Here is a 20,622-nt window from a genome sequence, read left to right on the forward strand (position 1 = left end):
TGAAGCAATCAAACATTATTTTAGATATTACCATTAAATTTGTTTTGTGGTTAGCTTAGCATTTTATGGATCTGTTTTACATTCAGTAAAAAATGAACCAGGTATTCTTTGTTTTCCCCACTGGAGCTTTAGGATATGGTATGAATTAAGTTTATATGTAGTCAGGGATATAAAAGGACATACTGAGACATGTAAAATACCTTGAGGTAAAACATTTGGACTGCTGCAGGGACTGGGCTCCTGCACAAGGGTTCATTAAAGATACAGGTATAAAATACAGGACAATAATGTTAAGAATGTGTTTGATGCTCTGTGGCATAGAAAGGGAAATGATGCAGTGGCTGAGCTTGAAGCCAGTGTATGGGCAGTTACAATATGGTATCCTAAAAGTTCTGCTTTTGAGGATTGGACAGTGCTTATGCCATAACCTTTGTGTACACCTGCACAGCTGGCAGAAAGGTATGAAGACTGGATGTCACAGCAATATTGAGTAGGATGGTGATGAGCGCTACTTAAGCTTCACTTAGGATGCCTCCTTTCTGGAGGGTCATGTTTATGTGCTCTACATTCCATCTCCTAGGACAGTGAAACATCATCTTCTGGTTCTCCTATTTCATTCATTTCAGCCTCTAGCCTGCTAAGCCTGGCACCAAAAAAACCAAACAGTTTATGATCACAGAAGCTGGAGGACTGGGTGGATTCACCATCACTTACCATCACAGGCTCATGCTAAGAAACATCTTATGTTGGCTGATTGCAGCATTGTTGATCAATGGAAATAAACCCCATGGAATTAAAAGCATGAATGAAGGAAGAGAAACCCAGGGATTCTCTTGCCATATCAATTTATGTCCAATTAAGTTTCCAGTTAAGTTTCCAAATCTGTTGTGGTGTAATCAGACATTAGAATCAGAAAATTACAGTTTCATAGGTATTCTTTTACCTCAGCCCTTCGTTCATTGTACTACAGAGATTTTACAGCTGGACATATACCAAAACTGTGCAAAAGGAGCTAAAGAACTGAAACCTAGATGCATGCTAAGAATGGGAAGTTAATGATAATAAATGCTAAGATTTCTCAGGGGGTTTTGCAACTCTTTGTCTGGAAAATTATCCAGGAAAAAACAATGGAAATATGTGGGACATGTTAAGAACAGCTAGCTGCGTCTTGGAGTTCCCCATTCATGGGAAGTTTAAACATTTGAAATGAGTTTTATTTTACCAGCATGTGGTTCCCATAATGAAAAACAATTGTGAACCCTGGAAGCTCCTAGAGCCTTGTACTGTGGGGCCAGACTCAGCTGAAGCCAGATCTCCAACTTAGTCTAGGTCAGCTGTTTCATAGTCTGAACTCTCTTTTGGGCATCAGGGGGTCCATTCTTAGCCAAAACTGCTAAATTAGCTTCTAGTCTGGAAGCACTGCTGAGAAGCAATGGCCATTGAAACCCCTGGCATGCTTTACTACTTGGTCTAGAAGATCACCCCAAAACTACCAAGTACCTGCTCTGCTGAAGAGACCATGGAAGAGCTTGAGTCCCTACCCCAGGGCAGACTGACCAAGTTGCCCCGAGTCTATGAGTCTGGAAAGCCAAAGCTCTGGAGAACTCCAGGGATGTCTGATAGGAAATAATGTTGGTGTTTGAGTGAAATCTGCTGCATGTTTTTTGTTTTTTCCAACATTTTTCTTTATTAATGTTTTTACCAAACATTTCAGCTCTTCTGGATTAGCATTCTTTGCTGAAAGTATTTTTCATTTGAAAGTTCCTGACCAGAAAAAGCTAAAAATTATGCAAATCTGTTTGCAGTTATCAAATATGGCATTGGGCAGCTGGAGTAACCCACAGCTGCAGCCAGCCTGGTGGGTTTTTGTCTGTAATGACCCAGTATAATGGGGAAATTTAGAGGAATTAAAAGGCTTATCATAAGAAAGCAAGAACAGACAAGTGTGACAACCTCTCAGTGATGTCTGGTAGCACAGGCTTTAGACAGATAGTCGTGGTACAGATACTTTAAAAATTTTGTTTACCAATTCTGTAGTTTTTAAGTGCACTGTTTCTTATTGTAAAATATTTTAGAAATATTAAAACCATATATGATAGTTCTTTTGAAAAAACAGATTTGTGCTTTCAGCTGGATTGTTACTGTTGTTGGATTTGGGGTTCTTTAATTAAGTCTTTCCTGATTAGAAAAGTGAAGGATTGCCTCACTTTTTAGAGGATTTTCTTCTGGTAAGCAATTTCCATAAAAGGCCTTTTTACAGCCAGATGAATTTATCAGTATTGTATTCAGTATTTAGTATTTCTGTTGCTTTTTCATCAAAGACACTCCAAGCTGCAGGTGTCCTCTGTTGGCTGTTGGGTGCACTTTCCTCAGGGAAACGCACAGTGTCAACGGGAGAGTAAGAAAAGTAACAGCTTCACATGCCTGAGAGGTGATTAATGGAGTCTGCTGGGAACTCCAGGGTGTTGCTGAGAGGGTACATGGATAAGCTCCATCTAGGGAACATGTTCTATGTAGGTATTTTGGCAGACTGAAATCCTTGGGGCAAAGCCAGTTGCTGTGTTCTCTATTGGCGTAGACAAGACCTGGGAGAGCAATGGGAAGGGCTGCCAGGTCAGAAACTCTGGCCTACTTTTCCCTTTGCCTGTGTTTTGCTATGAGAGATTAGCAGATAACAGCGTGAGTCAGGCTGTACCTCAGGTATCCAGCTGCATGGTGAAGTGAAGGGTTGGTGTGGTGCTGAGGAATCGGTGGCAGGCTCAGTGCTTGGTACGAGCAGGCACAGCTCCACCTGCCCTGACTGGTGTGTGCCACAGAGGCCAATGATGTGTTGAGGCAGCTGGAGAGACAGAAGTAAGGATAGTTTCTTCCTTGTGAGATGCTCATGTTGGAACAGACCACAAGAGTGACCCATGAGACAGGACAGGCCTAACAAATTTAAAGATCAGCATAGTGATGTATTGATCCTGAGGGACGACATGACAGACTGGACTGGACTGCAGAAATCACCAGCTTCTGAACCACTGAACAGCAGCTTGCTCTTTGCTATCCTTACGGTTTATGGTACCATGACTCTGTCCTTCTTTGAGGGGAGCGGTGCTATTTGAGAAGCCAGGAGCTGCCACCAGCTTTGTATTCCGCTGTATGCAGAGACACTGGGTCTGCCCACCTTTATGTTAGCTACCACAGGCAAGACTCTTTATAAAGCCACCCATTTGGGTGGATGGTTAGCTTGTTTGCTACCTTTCTGCATAATCATATTCAAAATACAGTTATTGAGTATGCCAACTCATTTTGAAATAAAGAATGTAACTGATTTTATATTTTGGTCATTTTTCAGCATATAGATACATTCTTCAGTGTCTCTATTGCTCTGCTTTAAAAAAATTCCAGATCTCTATCTTACAGACTTAAGTGCTGTTAGACTGACCAAAAACCTCCACAGGACATTTTTTTGTATTACAGAATGTGAAAGACCTTAGTGATACCTTTCCCCTCAAATGTTTTATACAGAAACTGTTGCTAGCTGTTTGCCATATTTCAACCAAAGGACTGACAAAACAAGTTTCTGTTTCGGGGGATGTAAAGTCTACAGGCAGTAAGAACAAGGAAGAACTATATACTAAAGAAAACCACACCCTCAGGCAAACATATTACATGACTGCAGTCGAAAAGCACATGATCCTGTGCTTGCAGTAAAAAATCGTCTTTCTTTGTCCCTCAAACCAACTGGCTGTGATAGCACCTTGTATTTAGTGGCTCAGATAAGCCCACTATCCTCTTTCTCTGTCCCTGAGTCATGCAGTTGAAGTCCAAGAACATGTGGCTTAAGACGGCCTGTATATTAGACTATGTGTTTTCATTGAGCAACATGGAGGGTTTGTGTTGGAGGACAGAAGAATCACAATGGCGCGGAAAGTGGGGTGTATATGAGAGAGAGTAGTGTGCCTTGACTGTCACACAAAAGATGTAGAGCTGAGAAGCAAGAAGAGCCCATCATTCACGTGTTTAAAGTTGCCATTAGCAAAGAATCTGGAGATTTTGGAGAAGAGACAAAAGAGGAAAGGGAAAAAATATGAACCAGGTGGCAGAAGACACTATAATCCAGCCAGTAAGGCTCCTGGTCACCAGCTCGTGTCCCTGCCCAGCCCACCTGCCCTGGGCACCGCAGGCTCTGTGGCTCCGGCTGCTCTCCCTGTCTGCACACCCCACCAAGGGGCCGAGTCACGGCTTAAAATAGAAAGTGAACTTCTCAGGAAGGGATTGTCTGCCCAGACGTTAGTGCCCTGCCCAGCCCAGTGGGGTCATGATTCAGGCTGTGTACTCCAAGTGCTATTTTAAAGGAAAAGTCAATAGTATTATATACGTCAGTACTCAGACACGGGGTTTTGAGCAATGGCTAAGCCCTGTATTTCAGCTCCTCATTTCCATCTTAAAGTATGGCAATACGTTAAGGTGGAAAATAGGAATATTTCTTTGACAGATTTCTTTGGTTTATGATAAATTAATGAGCATTTGCAGGAATATGAAGTCCAGAAGTTAGGGGAAATTAAACCTGTTGCTTTCAAAACTTCCCATGGAAATTTTCGTCTCTCTACAAGGTAACACTGGAATTTTCCCCTCACTGCAACCCAGCATATCCCAGTGTCTCTGGTTTCTGTGCCAGATACTATTGCATCTGTTGTAGCAACTAAACTGGGCATGGTATAGCTTGTACAATAGAAACCAGGGAAGATTTTCTTTCTCTGGGCTCTTCTCTCAGTGCAAAACATCTATCTCTGCCTATCCCTGGAGGCACGATCCCAAAGCTGCTCAGGTCTGTAGGAGTCTTTTTGTTCTGCTGGCCCAGGCCCAGAGTCTGAACACACAACAGAGCTCAGTATGTTGCAGTGTTTCTTCAAGCCAACACAAAACTATGTTGAATGCCCACTGATAATTTTATTAATACTGTTTAGTTATATTTTATTTTAAAGACCAGGCCACAGTAATTCTCTGTGCAAATGAAAAGATTTTCCCGTGTTCCCCTTTGGCTTGATGACTTCTGTCTGGCTCATTTATGACCCATCCTAGCACGCTGCTTTGTTCTGTTATACTTATTTATTATTGCTGCTGCCACAATCAGGTTATCTCCTTTCTTCTTTCTGATACCTGATACTCCAGACTTTTGATCTCTGGCCCTGGGGAACATCATTTGTAATTCCCGAGTGCGGAGCCTGCCGTGATGAGAACAGCTATTGTTTATGTACCGCCATTGCAATTCCCTTACCAGTGGAAAAATCTGTGGTGGGGCAGGAATAGAATATACTTTTTTTGCTTTATCAGCTGTGGATCACAGTAAATGCAATGAATCTGGTCACGTTGCCAAAGCAAGAAGTGAGGGGGGAGAAAAATGGTGAAGATTTCAGATCAGCAACTTCCACTACACATTAGTGTGTCCTGTCTAACTTTAGGAATGTGTAGTCAGGCTTGGTGATGCTCAGTTTTCTACAGTCCCTTCGAAGTGATGGAGAGGGAAGCTGAAGTTGCCAACACAAGCTTTAGAAGCTCTATTTTATTTTTACTATGTAACTGGTGGAACTCAGCTGACTTTTTCATCTCTCTCTGTGTCCACTTCACCCTAAGGCACCAGGAGCAGGCACATGATGCTTGCTAGAGGGAGAATTTCTCCTGTGTCTGTCATTGACAGTGTTCAGCCATCTAGAGAGGTGATTGCTGGGCAGAGTCAGATGCCACAGTCTCAGAAGCACTTGTATCCATTGCAGGTTTTTACCAAGGCCTCTGTTAACAAAGCACTAATGCGGTGCTATGGAAGTCTTGCCTTTCTTTTCCTTGCTTGCTCATTCCCCGCTGCTGGCAGCTACTGCTGCTGCTTACAAAACTACGATAAAATATTTGGTGACTTTCTGAGTGTGTACTCCACAAACTGTCTGAAGCACTGTTATCTTTGCAATGAAGGAAACCTGTGGCATATTTTTTGTACGGTCAAACTGTTTTAATGCAGCTTGACTGTGTTACAGTTGATAAACGTTTGTGTGTGTTTTACTCCCATACTTTGTGTATCATTTGTGTAATAAAGACCACATTAAGTTGTTAGCAAAAGGCTAAATCATACACTGAAGTGAATGGCAAATTAGTTAATGTTTTTCTTGTCTAAGGACTTCAGGTCTGTTTGTGATGCCAGAGCATCAGCATTTTCTTCCTGGTTTGGAATCAGTGAACAATAGCCTGTGTGTCTGATCAATAAACCATTTAAGTCTGTCACATGTACTTTGAACACTTTGCACTGAAAACCCTGATTTCAGCTTTAATAGCTGTGAATATCAGCTTAGGGTAAGGTGGTATTTACCTAAGTAAACACATTTTTAAAACTCTCATATTCCTTTAACATGCAGCCCCTTTTATTAGTGCTTACAGGTGGTTTTTTTCTTTAGGCACTGAGGTCCCAAAGTGTTTTATTTATGCAGATGACAAATGATTTGGTCTCCAGGGTTAGGTATTTTTCCCTTTTTTTTTTCTGTAGAGGTCAAAGTTGTCACAACACACATCATGTTCTGCTCATTCAGTAATTTTGTATCTTATATGTTTTTCCTTTTCTTTCCAGATGCAGAGAGAAATCGCTTATACGGGCCGAGATGGCTCAAGCGCTTCCCGCCCCGGATCTGCCACGCATGCTCCACACGCAATGCCCAGCTCTCCACCCTCCACCCCGGTGCCCCACTCCATGCCTCCCTCTCCATCCAGGATTCCCTACGGCGGGGGCCGGCCCATGGGTGTGCCAGGCAACGCCACCATCCCCAGGGACCGGCTCTCCAGCGTGCCAGCCTCGCGCTCCATATCGCCCAGCCCAAGCGCCATTTTGGAGAGACGGGACGTGAAGCCAGATGAGGACATGAGTAACAAAAACCTTACCCTGATCCGAAATGAAGGTCTCTACGGTGACCCCTACTTGTTTCATGAGGGCAGGATGAGTGTGGCTGCACCCCACTCCGGACACCCCCTCGATGTCCCTGATCACATCATAGCCTATCATCGCAGTGCCATGAGGTCATCAAGCACTTACTGCAACCCCTCTATGCAGCCTGAAATGCTGGAGCAGTCCTTGTACAGACAAAAGTCACGGAAGTACCCGGAGAGCCACTTGCCCACTCTCAGCTCCAAAACGCCTCCTGCCTCCCCACACAGGGTGGCTGACCTGAGAATGGTTGATATTCATCCTCACCACAGCGCCCACATTGCCCCTCACACCATCCAGCCCGACAGGTCCTCCCCCAGCCGCCAGTCCTTCAAAAAGGAGCCGGGACCACCAGTGTTTGTGGACGCGAAAGCACGGAGCAGCCTCGGCATGGCAGAGGCAGTGCCCTCCCCGGTCGACAAGCAGGCTTTTGGCTATGGGTCACCTGTGATGCCCAAGGACAAGGAGACAAGGTAAGGCAGAGCCAGGGCTTAATTTATGCAAATGAGAAATGGTCCTAATCTTGTGTCGTTTAACACCCAGAGGACAGTGTAATGTGTAGGAGGCTGCTGCGCTGGGCTGCAGTGTTTATTAGCTGTCTGTCAAGGTAGTTAGTAATTTAGAGGAGATGCGACACCACCCGTTATTAATCCAAAAGTATTGTCAACCCGTGATGAATCCCTAGTTATTTTCATTTGTGTAAATTTCAGTCATTGGAAAAAATATAATAAAATAAAATGATTAACTAGGATTTTTCTTTCCAGGCAACCAGATCATGTTACAAGAACAAATAATGTTCTGTCCCTGCTAATAAGGGAATATATTTCAACCCCCGTTAAGAATGACACTCTGATATTACAATTTTCATTCTTTATGGAGTGGAGTTTTTCTCATCTAGTGTTAGGAAATGGGAAGAATTTATCATTACTGTCTTATCTCCTGTAAAACATGAATTTGCATAAAAATAGGACAGTTGTTTATAATAATGTTCCTCAAGGGGAAACTGCTGAGAAGAGTGAGTCTGTCCCAGGGAAGAAAATGAAAGACGAATGCTGTTCCCAGTGATTTTTCCAGCATCATAAATAGTTGGTGACCTGACTGTTGTTGACTTTTGTGCGCTGACAATGATGACAATGATCTCTCCTGTCTTTTTAAGGACCAGATTTACGCAAAGGTCTGTGAAGGCTTCTCCTGCCATAGACCCTGCCCTAGGAGAGAAAAATCCTTGCGCTGCCAGTCGGTTGCTTTGTGTTTGTATGAATTGCGCTAATCTCTAGCGTATTGTTTGTGCTGTTAACTTTTATAGAGCTCTTTAGGGAAGTGAAGATGAATAGCTGGAAAGTGCTGAGCTCACAGAGGCCGAAGGTAACTACTGACTGCCTTAACCACTGGGGAGATATGGAGCTTTGTAAAGCCCCAGAACTTCAACCTGAGCAACTTGCTCAACAATTTGTTACTTCTGACCATGCTCAGCCAGCAAAAAGAATGGGTTGTGAAGTCCATTGGTGGGGAGAAAATGGAGGATGGAAGAAAACCAGCCATCCGCAGAAATTACAGGTTTATAGCTTGGTAGTTATGTTGACACAAGGGTATGAGTTAGGGTATATAACAATGTAGGGTCAATGAAACCTGATTTGTATCTGTTTATTTTCAAGAAAAAGATGCAGGTACCTGAAATTTCAAGCTTCCATTATTACAATTAGGAAGTAATTTGAACTATATTTGCCAATTCTAATCCCAGAGATAGATTTCAGCTACAAAATTTTCAAAAGTTCATGTTACAGGGTTAAATTTAAAGGGAGGACACCAACAACTTTGCAGTTTGTGTGACTTTCTTCCTCCCATTTTGACATCTCACCTGCTCACTCAGCTACACAGACATGCACAAGGCTGTATATTTGTGAATATATAAAGAGTGACTGTACAGATAGTTCTGCAGCTCCTGAAGGGGAGCTTTGCACCTGGAGTTTTAGTCCTGGTCCCAGAATATATTTACAGTGATGAAAATAACATTTGCATAATTACACTTCCAAATAAATACATTACCTTAAAATTCAGCATGGTGAGTATTAGCCATGCAGCACTGAAAAAATCATTCTGAAAGCTGCCCTTATGGGTTGCGGGTTTTTTTAACCTTGAAAAAGTGTGACCTTTTGAAAAGTAATTGTAAATACCAAAAGCAATTTATGCAAATTGGTGTGTTTTCTAACCACTGCAATATTAAGAATTTGGTTTGCATTCTGCAGATACAAAATGCTCTGAGCCTTATTGTAGCTTTGTAATAATTTCACGAACTTTGAAAGCAAACACAGTTGAGATTGTACTAAACTAAACAAGGATCACTAAGGATATCCAAGCTCTTTTCCTGCTTGTGCAGGGGCTGAATTGTTACAAGGTTGTTATGAACACCTGAAAGGTGATATATATAATGGCAGAAAGGTATCCTGTAACTCCTTGTTACTTACTCATACGCAGTACAACTGGGCTTGCTTCTGCGAGTAAGAGTATTTCGGGATTGGAGAGATGAGTCTGAATTCCCCTTCTTCCAGGCATTGTAAAAATGAGATGTGTGCTGCTCTGTGGCACACGTTATCCACTTGCTGATGGCTGTGCAAGAGCCTAAAAACCAGTGCACAGCAAGTGGATGGTGGCGTGTTCAGACAGCCAGCGTGCAGATGGTGTCAGGCGCGGGGTAGCAGCCGAAGGGTGGATGGAGTGTGTCAGCCATGGGGATGCTGAGGGGGGGGTCTGCTGCACTGGTGCACTGTGACAGGAGAGACCCCCATGCTGACCCATTTAGGAGTGGGCTGGGGACCCTACAAGCATCAAACCCATCATCTCAGCACTGCTCTTCCTTCAGTCTCTAGTGGAGTGTGCTGAAAACAAAGAAAACATCTCTTGTGCCATCCCTTTGTGGAGATTACCTTGAAGCAGCACTGTCACAATCTCAGGACAATGCATAGTTTAAGTCAGAGAAAAGATTAAAATGGATAGTGACAATGCCAGAAGTTAAACTGAATCTGTCTTCCCCTGTTAATTCTTCTTCAATTTTTCCAGTCCAAGGCTCAAGTAGTATATATCTATATCTATATATATACACTTTATCAGAATATGTTGGGTACTTATAGCAGATCAGATCTCTAATTGGCCATATCCTGGTTTTGTTTAAGAAAATGGGTCCATTACCTTTGGAATGTTAACTGCAGCAAATTCGGGTCTACAAAAGATGAAAACTGATATTTCCTATCTCTTCTTTTGGAGTTTCCCATCTCAGTTTTGCATTGTGGAAGCCAGTCTTGTCAAGCCTGTTATTTAAGCCAGAGTTGAGGGGGATTCAGTTGCTTCATGTAATTCTTTCTTTTAACTGTTCTACCTTGGGTACTTTCAAGATAGCTACTTCTGCAGTATAAAGCATTGAATAAATTCTCCCAGTAATTCATTTACCAGAAGAGTTCCATATAAAATGCTTTTACAACAGTGAGGAGAAACAAGTTCATGGAGATTTTAAAGAATAAAATATGTTAGTATTCATATTCACAAAAATATCAGAGGTTATAACAAGTTGCAGCAGTTCATCTTCAAGGGGTCATCATCCCTTAAACCTGAGGTTTACAGGATGAATGAGTGAATTTTTGTGAGTGAGCATGAGTTGTTTAAACAATGATTTGCTATCATATTTTTTGATGGCACGTTTATGTAGCTTACGGTGGACACTTCTGGAAGTTACTGCAGGCGAAGCAGATGTTTAGATGTTGATAAATTGGAAAAGAAGCTGTTTACCCAAAAGTGCATTAAATTAAATGCCATTTAGCTTACATTCTTTGCATTTAAAACACACATTGTGTCGCAAAATTCTAGGCTATTTGATAGTGCTGAATATGTATACAGTAAATGCTGCTACTCACTAAAATACAATCCTTAGAATAGCAAGGTAGCTCTATACAATTTTTTCCTGCAAGTGTTTCAGGAGTGTACTGTGGTTCTTTTCTGCCTGAACACAACTTTTGTCCTCTTCTTTTTATGCCACATTAGTGAGAAAAGATGATGGTAGAACTGGGCAAAAAAATGTGTATGCATTCCCAGCTTGTGGCTTTCATTACGCTGAAGTGTAATGGCCAGGTGTAGGTTATTGAATATTGTTCCCATCAGAAAACCACTTTATTATTTGATATGTTAGAGTATGGATGAACTCTCTATGCATTACGAAAAAATGGTTGTACTCTGTAAAGCCACGGACAGCAATGAGAATTGTATAAGAAAGGTGGACCATGCAGGAATACCCTCTCAGACATTTTCCACAGGGCCAAAATTGCATCTTCCATTCTGAAAGATGTTGACTAATCAGGCAGAAAAAGATGAATGCAGGTGACGAACAGGGGATGCAGGGAAGGTAAATGGTACTTCAGCTTCCTTCTGTTGGAGAAACTGTTTGTAGGAAGATGAGATGCAGGCTCTTGGATAAGAGCTGTCAAATGGTATTACAGCTAGCAGTGCTTCAGAGCTGTTTTTTTCTCTGTAGCTTCAAGATGTAGAAAGTTTGAGTTTAACCTGATTCTTAAAAGACTGAAATATTCACCTGTGTTTATCTTTCCCTTGAGGAGAGAGCAGAGTGCAGAAGAATTCTGCTGCTCTTTGCTTCACACCCTTCCAGGATAGCCACTCTGCTGTTTTGGGGGGCCTTTGGGGTAAAGTCTGCCTGTTCTACTTTCACTTGGTTCTAGGGAAGCCATTGGGAAAGATAACCTGCTCCCTTTTCTTTTTTCTTTCTTTTTTAAAATTTCCCAGTGAGATAAGAACATTTCTAATGAAATCCTTCTCTTGTAGGATAATATAGAAAGAAATGTAATTTTCCCTGTCTCTGACCCTCTTTTTGATTACTATACAGACTTCACTCAGAGTTTAACTGTAAAATATGAAGTCACTGAAAATCTTTCTCCAGGATAGGATGCCAATTAGTTTGTGGTGTCAGACTTGGTATTTGAGTACATCTGTTATGGATGATACGATGCACAGCCTACAGTCAGATAGGAACATGAATGAACAGAAACACAGCCCAGTTCTAGTTTGTGTCTGTACAAAGTGTCTTCTCAGTGATGTGAATATTAAAGATGGCTCCAGGAAAGGGAAGAAACATGCATGTCATGGTTAAATAACATCACAGTGAGAAGTTCAGCAGTACACTGTACCCTGCTTGGGATTACTTCCATCCAGTTAATTGCAGTAGAGGGAATAACACGAAACCCCTATGAAGCTGTAAGGAAGAAACTGGTGATGAAACCTGATGTCTCAGTGCATGGACTCTGCGGAAACCAGGGCTTGTTATTCCCCTGCTGCATGTGGGGAGCGAGATGCTGGGGCAGGGCCCGAGTGCCCAGTTTTCCCTGGGGCTGTGGGTCAGGCTGTGGGAGAACAGGGCTGGTGAGCAGCTGGTCCCTGCCTTGCTGGTCAAGGTCTGTGATGAGACAAAGCCAAGTCTGACCAAGAGGCCTCTCAGAGCTGGGAGTTGCTGCTGACCTTGCTCCCACCTTTCCTTCCCAGTGTGCCACCCTCTGACTCTCCCAGCATTCACAAGAAAACAATGCAAAACAATGCCCTTCCTTGCTCAGGCTGATAAAACAGCCATTTCTTTCCCAAATGCTGTAGCAGGGACCCTCCCTGCCCTTCCTGGGTGGTGGAGAGATGCAGATTTATCTGGGAAATCAATCTAGGAACAGAGACAGGGTTTGTCCTTCTCTTGCTGCCACCACCGGCAAAGAGGCACCGCTGCGGTTTGTTCTGCCAGACCCAGTGCTCCGCATCCCCTCCTGCCCTGTCCTCCATGGGACCCCGGCCCACCCAGCAGAGGAAAGAATGGCAGGACAGGCTGCTCCCCAGACTTCCCTCTCCACAGCAGGGAGCAGGTAGAGAGTGTAATGTTGAGAACCAAAAATGTACAACTGTCACGATAGCGCTGGCATCCCTGATAGACTCCAGGCTGGCAGAGCCTGAGGAAAGCATTCATTCTCTCCCTCCAGAGCTGAGGTTGCTCCAGCACTTCACAGGGAAGCCAGAGGGGAAAGAAGCGGCTGAGGACCCTGTCCCAGCTCCTCCTGAGCTCTGTGACTGGAGTGTGCCACCAGCCCCACAGCCACATCAGTCCGGGGCACGGCCCTGCCCCAGGCCAGCGTGTCCCTCCCTGCCCGCCGCTGCCTCCCACCACCTTCAGTCAGACCGCCGAGTCTCTGAAAATCAAGTCGTTTTATTTAATGCCTAAAAGGCGCCTCCTTTCAGACACCTGTTTTTGAAATGTTTGGTGCTGATGGCCATAATGAGTCTGGGTATTACAGTGAAACGATTACAGGAAAAATCCTGCCTTGTCTGTAGCAGAGTAACTCCAGAGCACATGTGGATTCTTCACATTCTTAATGCTTTTACCATATGAAAAATAATGTGCTCCGTGCAATTGATTCCAGTATTTCATTCGTTTTTCATCATCTCCTATCTCTGGAACATCCCTCTCCCTTTTAACAACATATTTTCCTAGATTTCATGGCAAAGGACAAGATCAGCTTTGTGTTACCATAATCTCTTTTGAAGCAGAAAATTGTTTCCAGATTATTGAATGTGGGATGGAAAAAACATCATTTTTATGAATCGGTAAAACAGATAGACTTCCAATTGAGTTTAGCTCCAAGAAGGGTTAGTGATGATTATCTGGGAAAAAAAAATGTTTTCATTATTAAGTGTCAAAAATGTTGCATTAAAGTTTGTTAGAATATATTTATCCCAGGCTTTTAGTACTTGTTTTTGTTCCAAAGGTTACTGTAGCCTGAACTAGTTTCTTATTTTAAAACTTATACTCGTGGAAATTCTGTAACATGTTTCTTGATTTGAAATGAATTAGGTCAGATTCACTAGTCTTCTCATCACCGTTCAAAATACCTTTCAACATGAAGACAGAAAAGTAAGATGCCCACAATGTATTAAATCGCAGTGAGAAAATGTCTGCCGGCTGGGGACTGACTGAGTACCATCCTCTTCCCTGCTTGTGTCTGTTAGCAGTTCGTTACGTGTTTTGCTGCCCTGTATTCTCAACATCTCAGTGTCTTGGAGTCTCTCCTGGCTATGGTGTCTGTGCTATCCCAGCAAACCTCTATTTCATTCCCTGACTGTGAATGAAATAATTAGCCTGGATAATCTGTCTGGCTACAAGCTGGGCTGGTTCCTCGCCTTGTATCATGTCAGCTTGCTTTTGCTGGGAATTGGTACCTTCATTTGGTTTACATGGCCCTTATTGATTGGAATTATTGCTTTGACCACCAAACGGCAACTGGGGTTGGGGGTCGCTGGGGTTCGACTGCTCCCACGTGCACAGAACACTGGTGGTGATGGATGCCCCTGCAGCGGGCTGTGGCTGCATGTGTCTGTCCCATCATCTCTCATCAGCCATTGATTGCTGCTGGTCACTTGCTTTTTGAGAAGTTTTGTTCCCAGTCATCTTCCAAAATCGCAGCCCATGACTAGCTTTTGCTTTTGTGTGTCTCCCCAGTCACTTAACTGCTGGCATTTTCAGAAGGTCCTGTCTGAGTTCCCATATTGTTGTGTGTCTCTGTTGTGGTGTGTCATTGACATACTGGCACGTGAAACTGGCACCTGTGTGAGCAAAAGGCTGTTTTGGAGCTCACCAAGGAAGTCACCTGGTACCTGACTAATGTATACATTTATGTGAACAGTTAAACACACAAATGTTAGCCTTCTTATCAAAAAAAGTAATTGTTGTTGTTTAGTGGCCTTTGGTACCTATGGAAAACATTGACCGTACCTATTACGGTTCTTCATTTCTTCTGCTGCTGTTTAGGAATTTCTCAGGATATGTGCATGAAAGCAAATCTGGTTTATGATAATGTTTCTGCACAGTCTGCAGTTGGTCTCCTGTGCCTGTCTGTCACATTGCAGTCCGTTAGCAGACAGTTGTGATGTCAGGTGCAAAGGATTTGGGCTGGGAAGTAGTCAGCTTGGACAGGTTAAATGCTTCTCAGACAAAAATTCCAGGTTTGGGAAAAGTAAAAATAGGAACAAGAACTGTAAAGTCTCTAATCCTGAAACCTTATGTACAGGCAAAATTATTGGCACAGTGTAGGTAAAACAGAAAATACATGTAATGCTGAAAAAAATGATTTTCACTAGTTCTAAGAGGCATTAACTGTTTTAGGTGCCTGTCTGGTGAGATCATTTGAAGCTTATTATCTGGGCAGTTGTTTGTTTTGTTCTTTTTTCACCAAGCAGATGTCTTTTTTGTTGTCTGTTACCATGCAAAAGCTCTCCAAGCCAAGATGCGGTAAGCTGCTGCAACAAGGTATATGCAAACTGGTACCCCTGAGCCTTTGCACAGCCTCTGTAGTGTCTTCCCGGTCCTGTGGTAATCATTCACCTAGAAAAACAAGTCTGAAAGCAAATATATCTGGCTTTAACAAACGGTTCTCTTGTCTTACAGAGAGAGGATACAAGCCATGGAGAAACAGATTGCCAGTTTAACTGGTCTTGTTCAGTCTGCGCTTTTTAAAGGGCCAAATACAAGTAATAGCAAAGATGCTTCTAGGTAAAAAAAGAATTCATTAAATCTGTTTCTCTGTAATGATCATAGTAATCAATCAACAAAAAATAATATTTGAATGTAATAGTAAAAAAACCCTGAATGCTCAATCATTTTAAAATATCTTTTTCATCCCCATGAGAATGCTAGGTAGAGAGGAAGAATGTGCCAAATGATAGATGGAGATAAACTGCATTACTCTTCTTTGCATTAAAAAGAATTAATGTAGCTACATCTCTGTGCTTTCTGCTGCTTTTACTCCATTCCTTGCTTAAATTGTATTAAAAGCTGATTTAAAATGAAACAACTGACAAGCTATTGGTGATTTAAATTAGAAAAATATACACTAGACAAGGCCATTTGATTTGCTGATTATAAACCTCACTACAATTTTATTGTTAGTAAGTTAAAATTATGATTTTTCTTTTTATTGTTTAGTGAGAAGATGATGTTGAAAATTGTGTCCAGCAAGAGCAGCATTGACACTACAGGTAAGACAATTCATTTTTCATTTACAAATTGTTCAGGTTTAAATGAATAGCTCTAACATTACTACCATCCCAACTTATGGAAATGTCCAGTTTACTTAAATTCCCATAGCTGTAGTGTCAGTTTAAGTTCAGGATATGGGAGTCAATCATATCTTTGTTAAGAGAGGAATTTCTAACAGGTTGAGGCGGCCTTTGGAATTAATTTCACACCAGCACTGAATGGTTCAAATGAGATACAGAGTCTCTGCATATGGTGAATTTTCCAGTGACTCACCTGTCATAGTATATATGTGTCACTAACCCCAGTTGTATCCAAATTGCTGCAGAAGGCTAAATATTTCATTTGAATGCTGGTCACCTCAACTTTTCTCTAAGGTTCTTCTGTCAGTAGGATGCTATGGATGTAATGCCACTAAGGAATTTCGCAGTCAGCAAAATAGCACTTTCCCTAATTAAGCCGTATTGATCTGTTACTAATTATTAGCATGCACCTAAACTGTTCTGAGCAAGCATCAATTATGAAGCCAATAAGAGTTGGTCTTATTTTAGTTTCCTACTTGGGGAGCTGTTAGGGGTTTAAAAGATGGAGTTAAGGCAGTTGTGAAAGAAGATCTCCATGTGACTGGAGCTCTTTGTGTATGGGCAGCTGCTGGAGAAGTCTGCAGGGTGTGCATGTGTTTATTTGCCTCCTCTTCACCCTTTGTCATGCACTAAATGCAAATAAAGGCAGTTCCCTTCTTCCTGGTAATGCTGTTCCCACAGGGAGGTCTGTGCTCCGGCAGGTAGTAAACCACACACATTTATTAACAAATCTGTTATGCTCTTAACTAGCCTTTCTGTTGGAGCTGTTAGTTCATGTTCAGGATTCCTGTTTATCTGGAATTGCAGTGTATCCTCCTAACCGACAGAAATCAAACCAGACCTGGAAAGTATCAAGCACATGTATGAGTGAGCAAGCTGAAGTCCTGGTGCTGGAGCTTTGCTCCCAAGCCAATCTCTGGTCCCCTTCCAACTCTTTCCTCCCCACTGGCCCCTAGATGGGGAGAGCAGTACTTCAGGCTGTAAAGAAACAAGTTGTAATTTATCAGTTACAGACAGCTTACTGAAAAGTCCATCATTTTCACTGCAAAATGCCCTTAGACTTTTCCTTATTTCAGTGTCATTATACATGGAGAATTTATGGCGTTTCCCACTTGCACCAGTCTTCTCTCATGATGGCTATGAAGCCATCAAAATCTGCACATACGTTGCCTTGTTTTCCCCTTTGTATTGTATTGCTGTTTGGCTTTTCTGTTTTCCCTGTGGTTGTACTAATTCAGAAAAGTATCTTGAGGGGGTCACAGAGTTGAAGATCCTGGGCCCTGCTTTGAGTGGGAGTTTGGACCAGATGTCCTTCAGAGGTTCCTTTCAACCTAAATTGTTCAGTGCTGTGTATGTGTGTGTGCATGTGTGAATGTTCTCTCAATAAAATGAGAAATTAAATTATATTCATTGGGAAAACAGCCCTACACAGAGCAAAGGTGGGGATTCTTAGATGTGGAAGTCATGCCCAGGCCACCAGAACACTATGGTTCATCTGACTGGCAGCTATTTCCTGCCACTGTTGTTCCCAAAGACTCCTCACTACCTTGTTGCGTGATTGAAGGCATGTCCCTAAAATGGCAAAATGGCATAAAACAGCTGCATGTCCAAACATGCAGGGTGGAGATGGGTGGCACGTGTAATTTACTGTCAAAAGACCAGATCAGCATCTGTAACATACTGACAGAAACACTGGTTTTGTCACATGGCCATGCCCACATCCAGCATGTAAGGATACCAGCATCTGCATTGGGCAATAGGTGCCTTTCTGATCACTTGGGAGACAGGGACAGGGCAGTGGGCCAGCCATGCAGCCAGTTGTCTGCAAGGATCCTTATCAGAAGTATGGTTTTATCTCCAGCATCTGCATCCCTAAATCCTGTCCTTCTACCATGACTCAGCCACGAAATTAAACTATAGCAGGTAAGGGAAAGAAAGTGTGATGCTTACCTTAATATGCTACAGTACTGTAACCCACATCAGCTATTATTAAAGACTGCTATATAATAGGATAGTCCCGTATAATGGAATATTTTGCTTTTTTATCAGCCTTTGAAATTGCATGTAACAGGGTCTAATGAGGCACTGCAGTCACTGCTGACTTGCAAATTAGGCAATCTGCCCGAATATGCTACAAAATGTTTCTCCTTTTTGTAAATATGCTTGGGTTTAAACATCCCAGCAACATCTAGAAGCAGACTTGCTGACCACTGTTTTGTTCTTCAACTCACCCTAGTCCTTATTAAGTATAGACATTTAGACAGTCAACTCTCTTAGTATACAATTCCGCTTGACAACTGTGCACTGAGATACCGGTTTTAGCAATTTCAAGGTCTATTTGAAAGAAAAAGTGGTATAAAATGTTGATGGAGCAGTCCTTTCTAGAGCACTGGTAAGCAGAAATGTGAATTGCTTCCCATACTGAACAATAAAACATCTGTGCAGGATAAAATTGGCTCATCAATGTTGAACCAACATTGTATTTTATAGTATGTGTTCCAATGATAGGAGACTTTCATGCAAAAAATAGAGAACTCTCTCACTTGGGAAGGACCCACATTTTCTGAATACTACTAAGTTTAGATAGCTAGATTGTGAATACTGTGTTTGGTATTTCGTATAAACCAAATTGTTGAATTTAACATGTTTGTGCTTTGCCAGTCTGTAGTGAATTCTTTAGCCTCAGATATTAAAGAACCTAAATAAAAATACTTTTTCCCTGGGGAAAATGAGCCTGTAACAATCATGCTTGTCTACGTTTCTTATGTTTTATTGCTTTAGGCTCAGTCCGTTCATGGGGTTGGGTTCAAAGAGCAGTAACCTTCCACAGATAAGCTACGTCCCCTCTACTAATATTAGGAGAAATCCTGTGACTGAATCATTATAACCTTTTTCAGTTCAACAAAAGTGAATGTCATCAGGGGGCTCTTCACTTAGACACAACATGTGACTCTAAAAACAAACCATACAAGGAAGAGTATCCTTGAGATTACTAGCAAATGTGCTGAGAAATGCTCACCTATTCTCTTTCCTGTCATACTTTGTTCATCAAGTGTTGAGATCGATAGATTCTATTCTGAATTCATTGATTAAATTGATATCAGTTAGATCATGGATCACCAAACAAGCAATAGTTCTTTGCTGCATTGTTAGAAGAGGAAGACAGACTTTTCAGTATTTCCTGAAAAGGGATCAAGAAACCTTTCTGCATTACCACCACCAGTACAAGCCAAGGGAGGGAGATGGCAGCAGGGAGAAGTGTCACACGTGTAGGGCTCAGATTTGATTCCCTGCTCTTTGTGAGCTGTCTTGTCATCTGTGCATATCTGTGTGCCTTTTTCACATACATGACTCTTGCTGTGATGATCTGTGAATTAAAAACATTGTCCATATCTGTTTGCTTATCTCAGATTCAAAGACAGATCATGCCAGTCTTTGAACTCTGTCAGCATTTGGAGGTAAAACATGATGCTGAATTCATTCTGAATCAATGAGAGGTGAATTTGCACACTAATATATATAGAATATTATATTCTTTTAAGGGTGCTTTAGTTCCTGGCCGTAACAGCTTGTTAATGATGGAGCTGCAACCTTAACATTGCATTTGCCTGTTTGTTTAGTGGATTCTAACTGGATGGTGAGAGAAGGAAGCAACTGTCATGTCTCCCCAAATGATGGTTGAAAATGTTGTGGCTCTTCATTAAGGAGATGAGTAATTTATTACAAAAACATCACTGCGTGTCTTCTGGTGGCCTTTTTTTCTAGTCTACTTCAAAACAAAATCTTAGCATTTTAGAAAGAATAATAAAACCTGGAAAACAGGAGGAGAACAATGTCTTAGCAACCATAGCAAAACTCAAGTGTCAGGGAGTGGAAATTGTGTTCTTATCTTCCTGAGCCTGGGCAAATAACAAACTTTTCCCCTTTCCACACATCTATTCTCTTTGTACTTTAAAAAATGCAGCTTAGTTCATTAGCCTTTGTAAAAAAAAAGTTAACATTTGTTTTTTGTCCAGAGTATTAGGGAGTTACGGAGCGTTTTTGCAGTCAGGCCCCCTTACCTAGCTCCAGCAAGCATTTATTGAAAAAGCTGAGAACCAGTGCTGTTTCTTTACCTTCAATCTGTTGGGCAGTAGTACACCTAATTGCAAAGCCACAGCCTGGGACTATTTCCAAAAGCAAGCTATACTCCCTAGATGAAGCAGGCCCTCATTCAGCTGCCCTTTTATTCCTTTTTGATGAAAATATGCATCTCTGATGAATCCGTTGCTGATCTTTCGTGCGTGCCTATGCTCACTCGGTGACCGTGGTTGTGTTTCCCACACTCGGTGGTCCCCAGTCGTGCTGCGCAGGCTCCGGGCACCCTCTGCAGCTGAGAGTTCCTGACGTGGAGAAGAGGTGGCTGAGGCAGCAGCAGAGGAGGAGGAGGAGGAGGAGAGCTGCTTTGTTTACAGAAGCAGATCACAGTCCATCTACACTAAAGGGAAAGCAGGCACCCCTTCCTGAGAAAATGTGTGAATTGACTG

At 42.2% G+C, this 20,622-nt stretch overlaps 1 protein-coding gene across 1 annotated transcript in view; it reads left to right on the forward strand.

Moving 5' to 3' along the window:
* Nucleotides 1-20,622, forward strand: part of KIAA1217 — a gene marked incomplete at both ends in the record, with an annotated part of 235,736 nt that overhangs the window by 177,105 nt on the left and 38,009 nt on the right. The window contains 3 exons of the mRNA XM_080364217.1: nucleotides 6,602-7,425; nucleotides 15,426-15,530; nucleotides 15,963-16,015. Of these exons, the coding sequence (XP_080220343.1) occupies nucleotides 6,602-7,425; nucleotides 15,426-15,530; nucleotides 15,963-16,015 (982 nt within the window). The remainder of the gene's footprint in view (nucleotides 1-6,601; nucleotides 7,426-15,425; nucleotides 15,531-15,962; nucleotides 16,016-20,622) is intronic.

This window comes from Nesoenas mayeri (assembly GCF_963082525.1).
Source record: "Nesoenas mayeri genome assembly, chromosome: 2".
Classification (NCBI taxonomy): Eukaryota; Metazoa; Chordata; class Aves; order Columbiformes; family Columbidae; genus Nesoenas; species Nesoenas mayeri.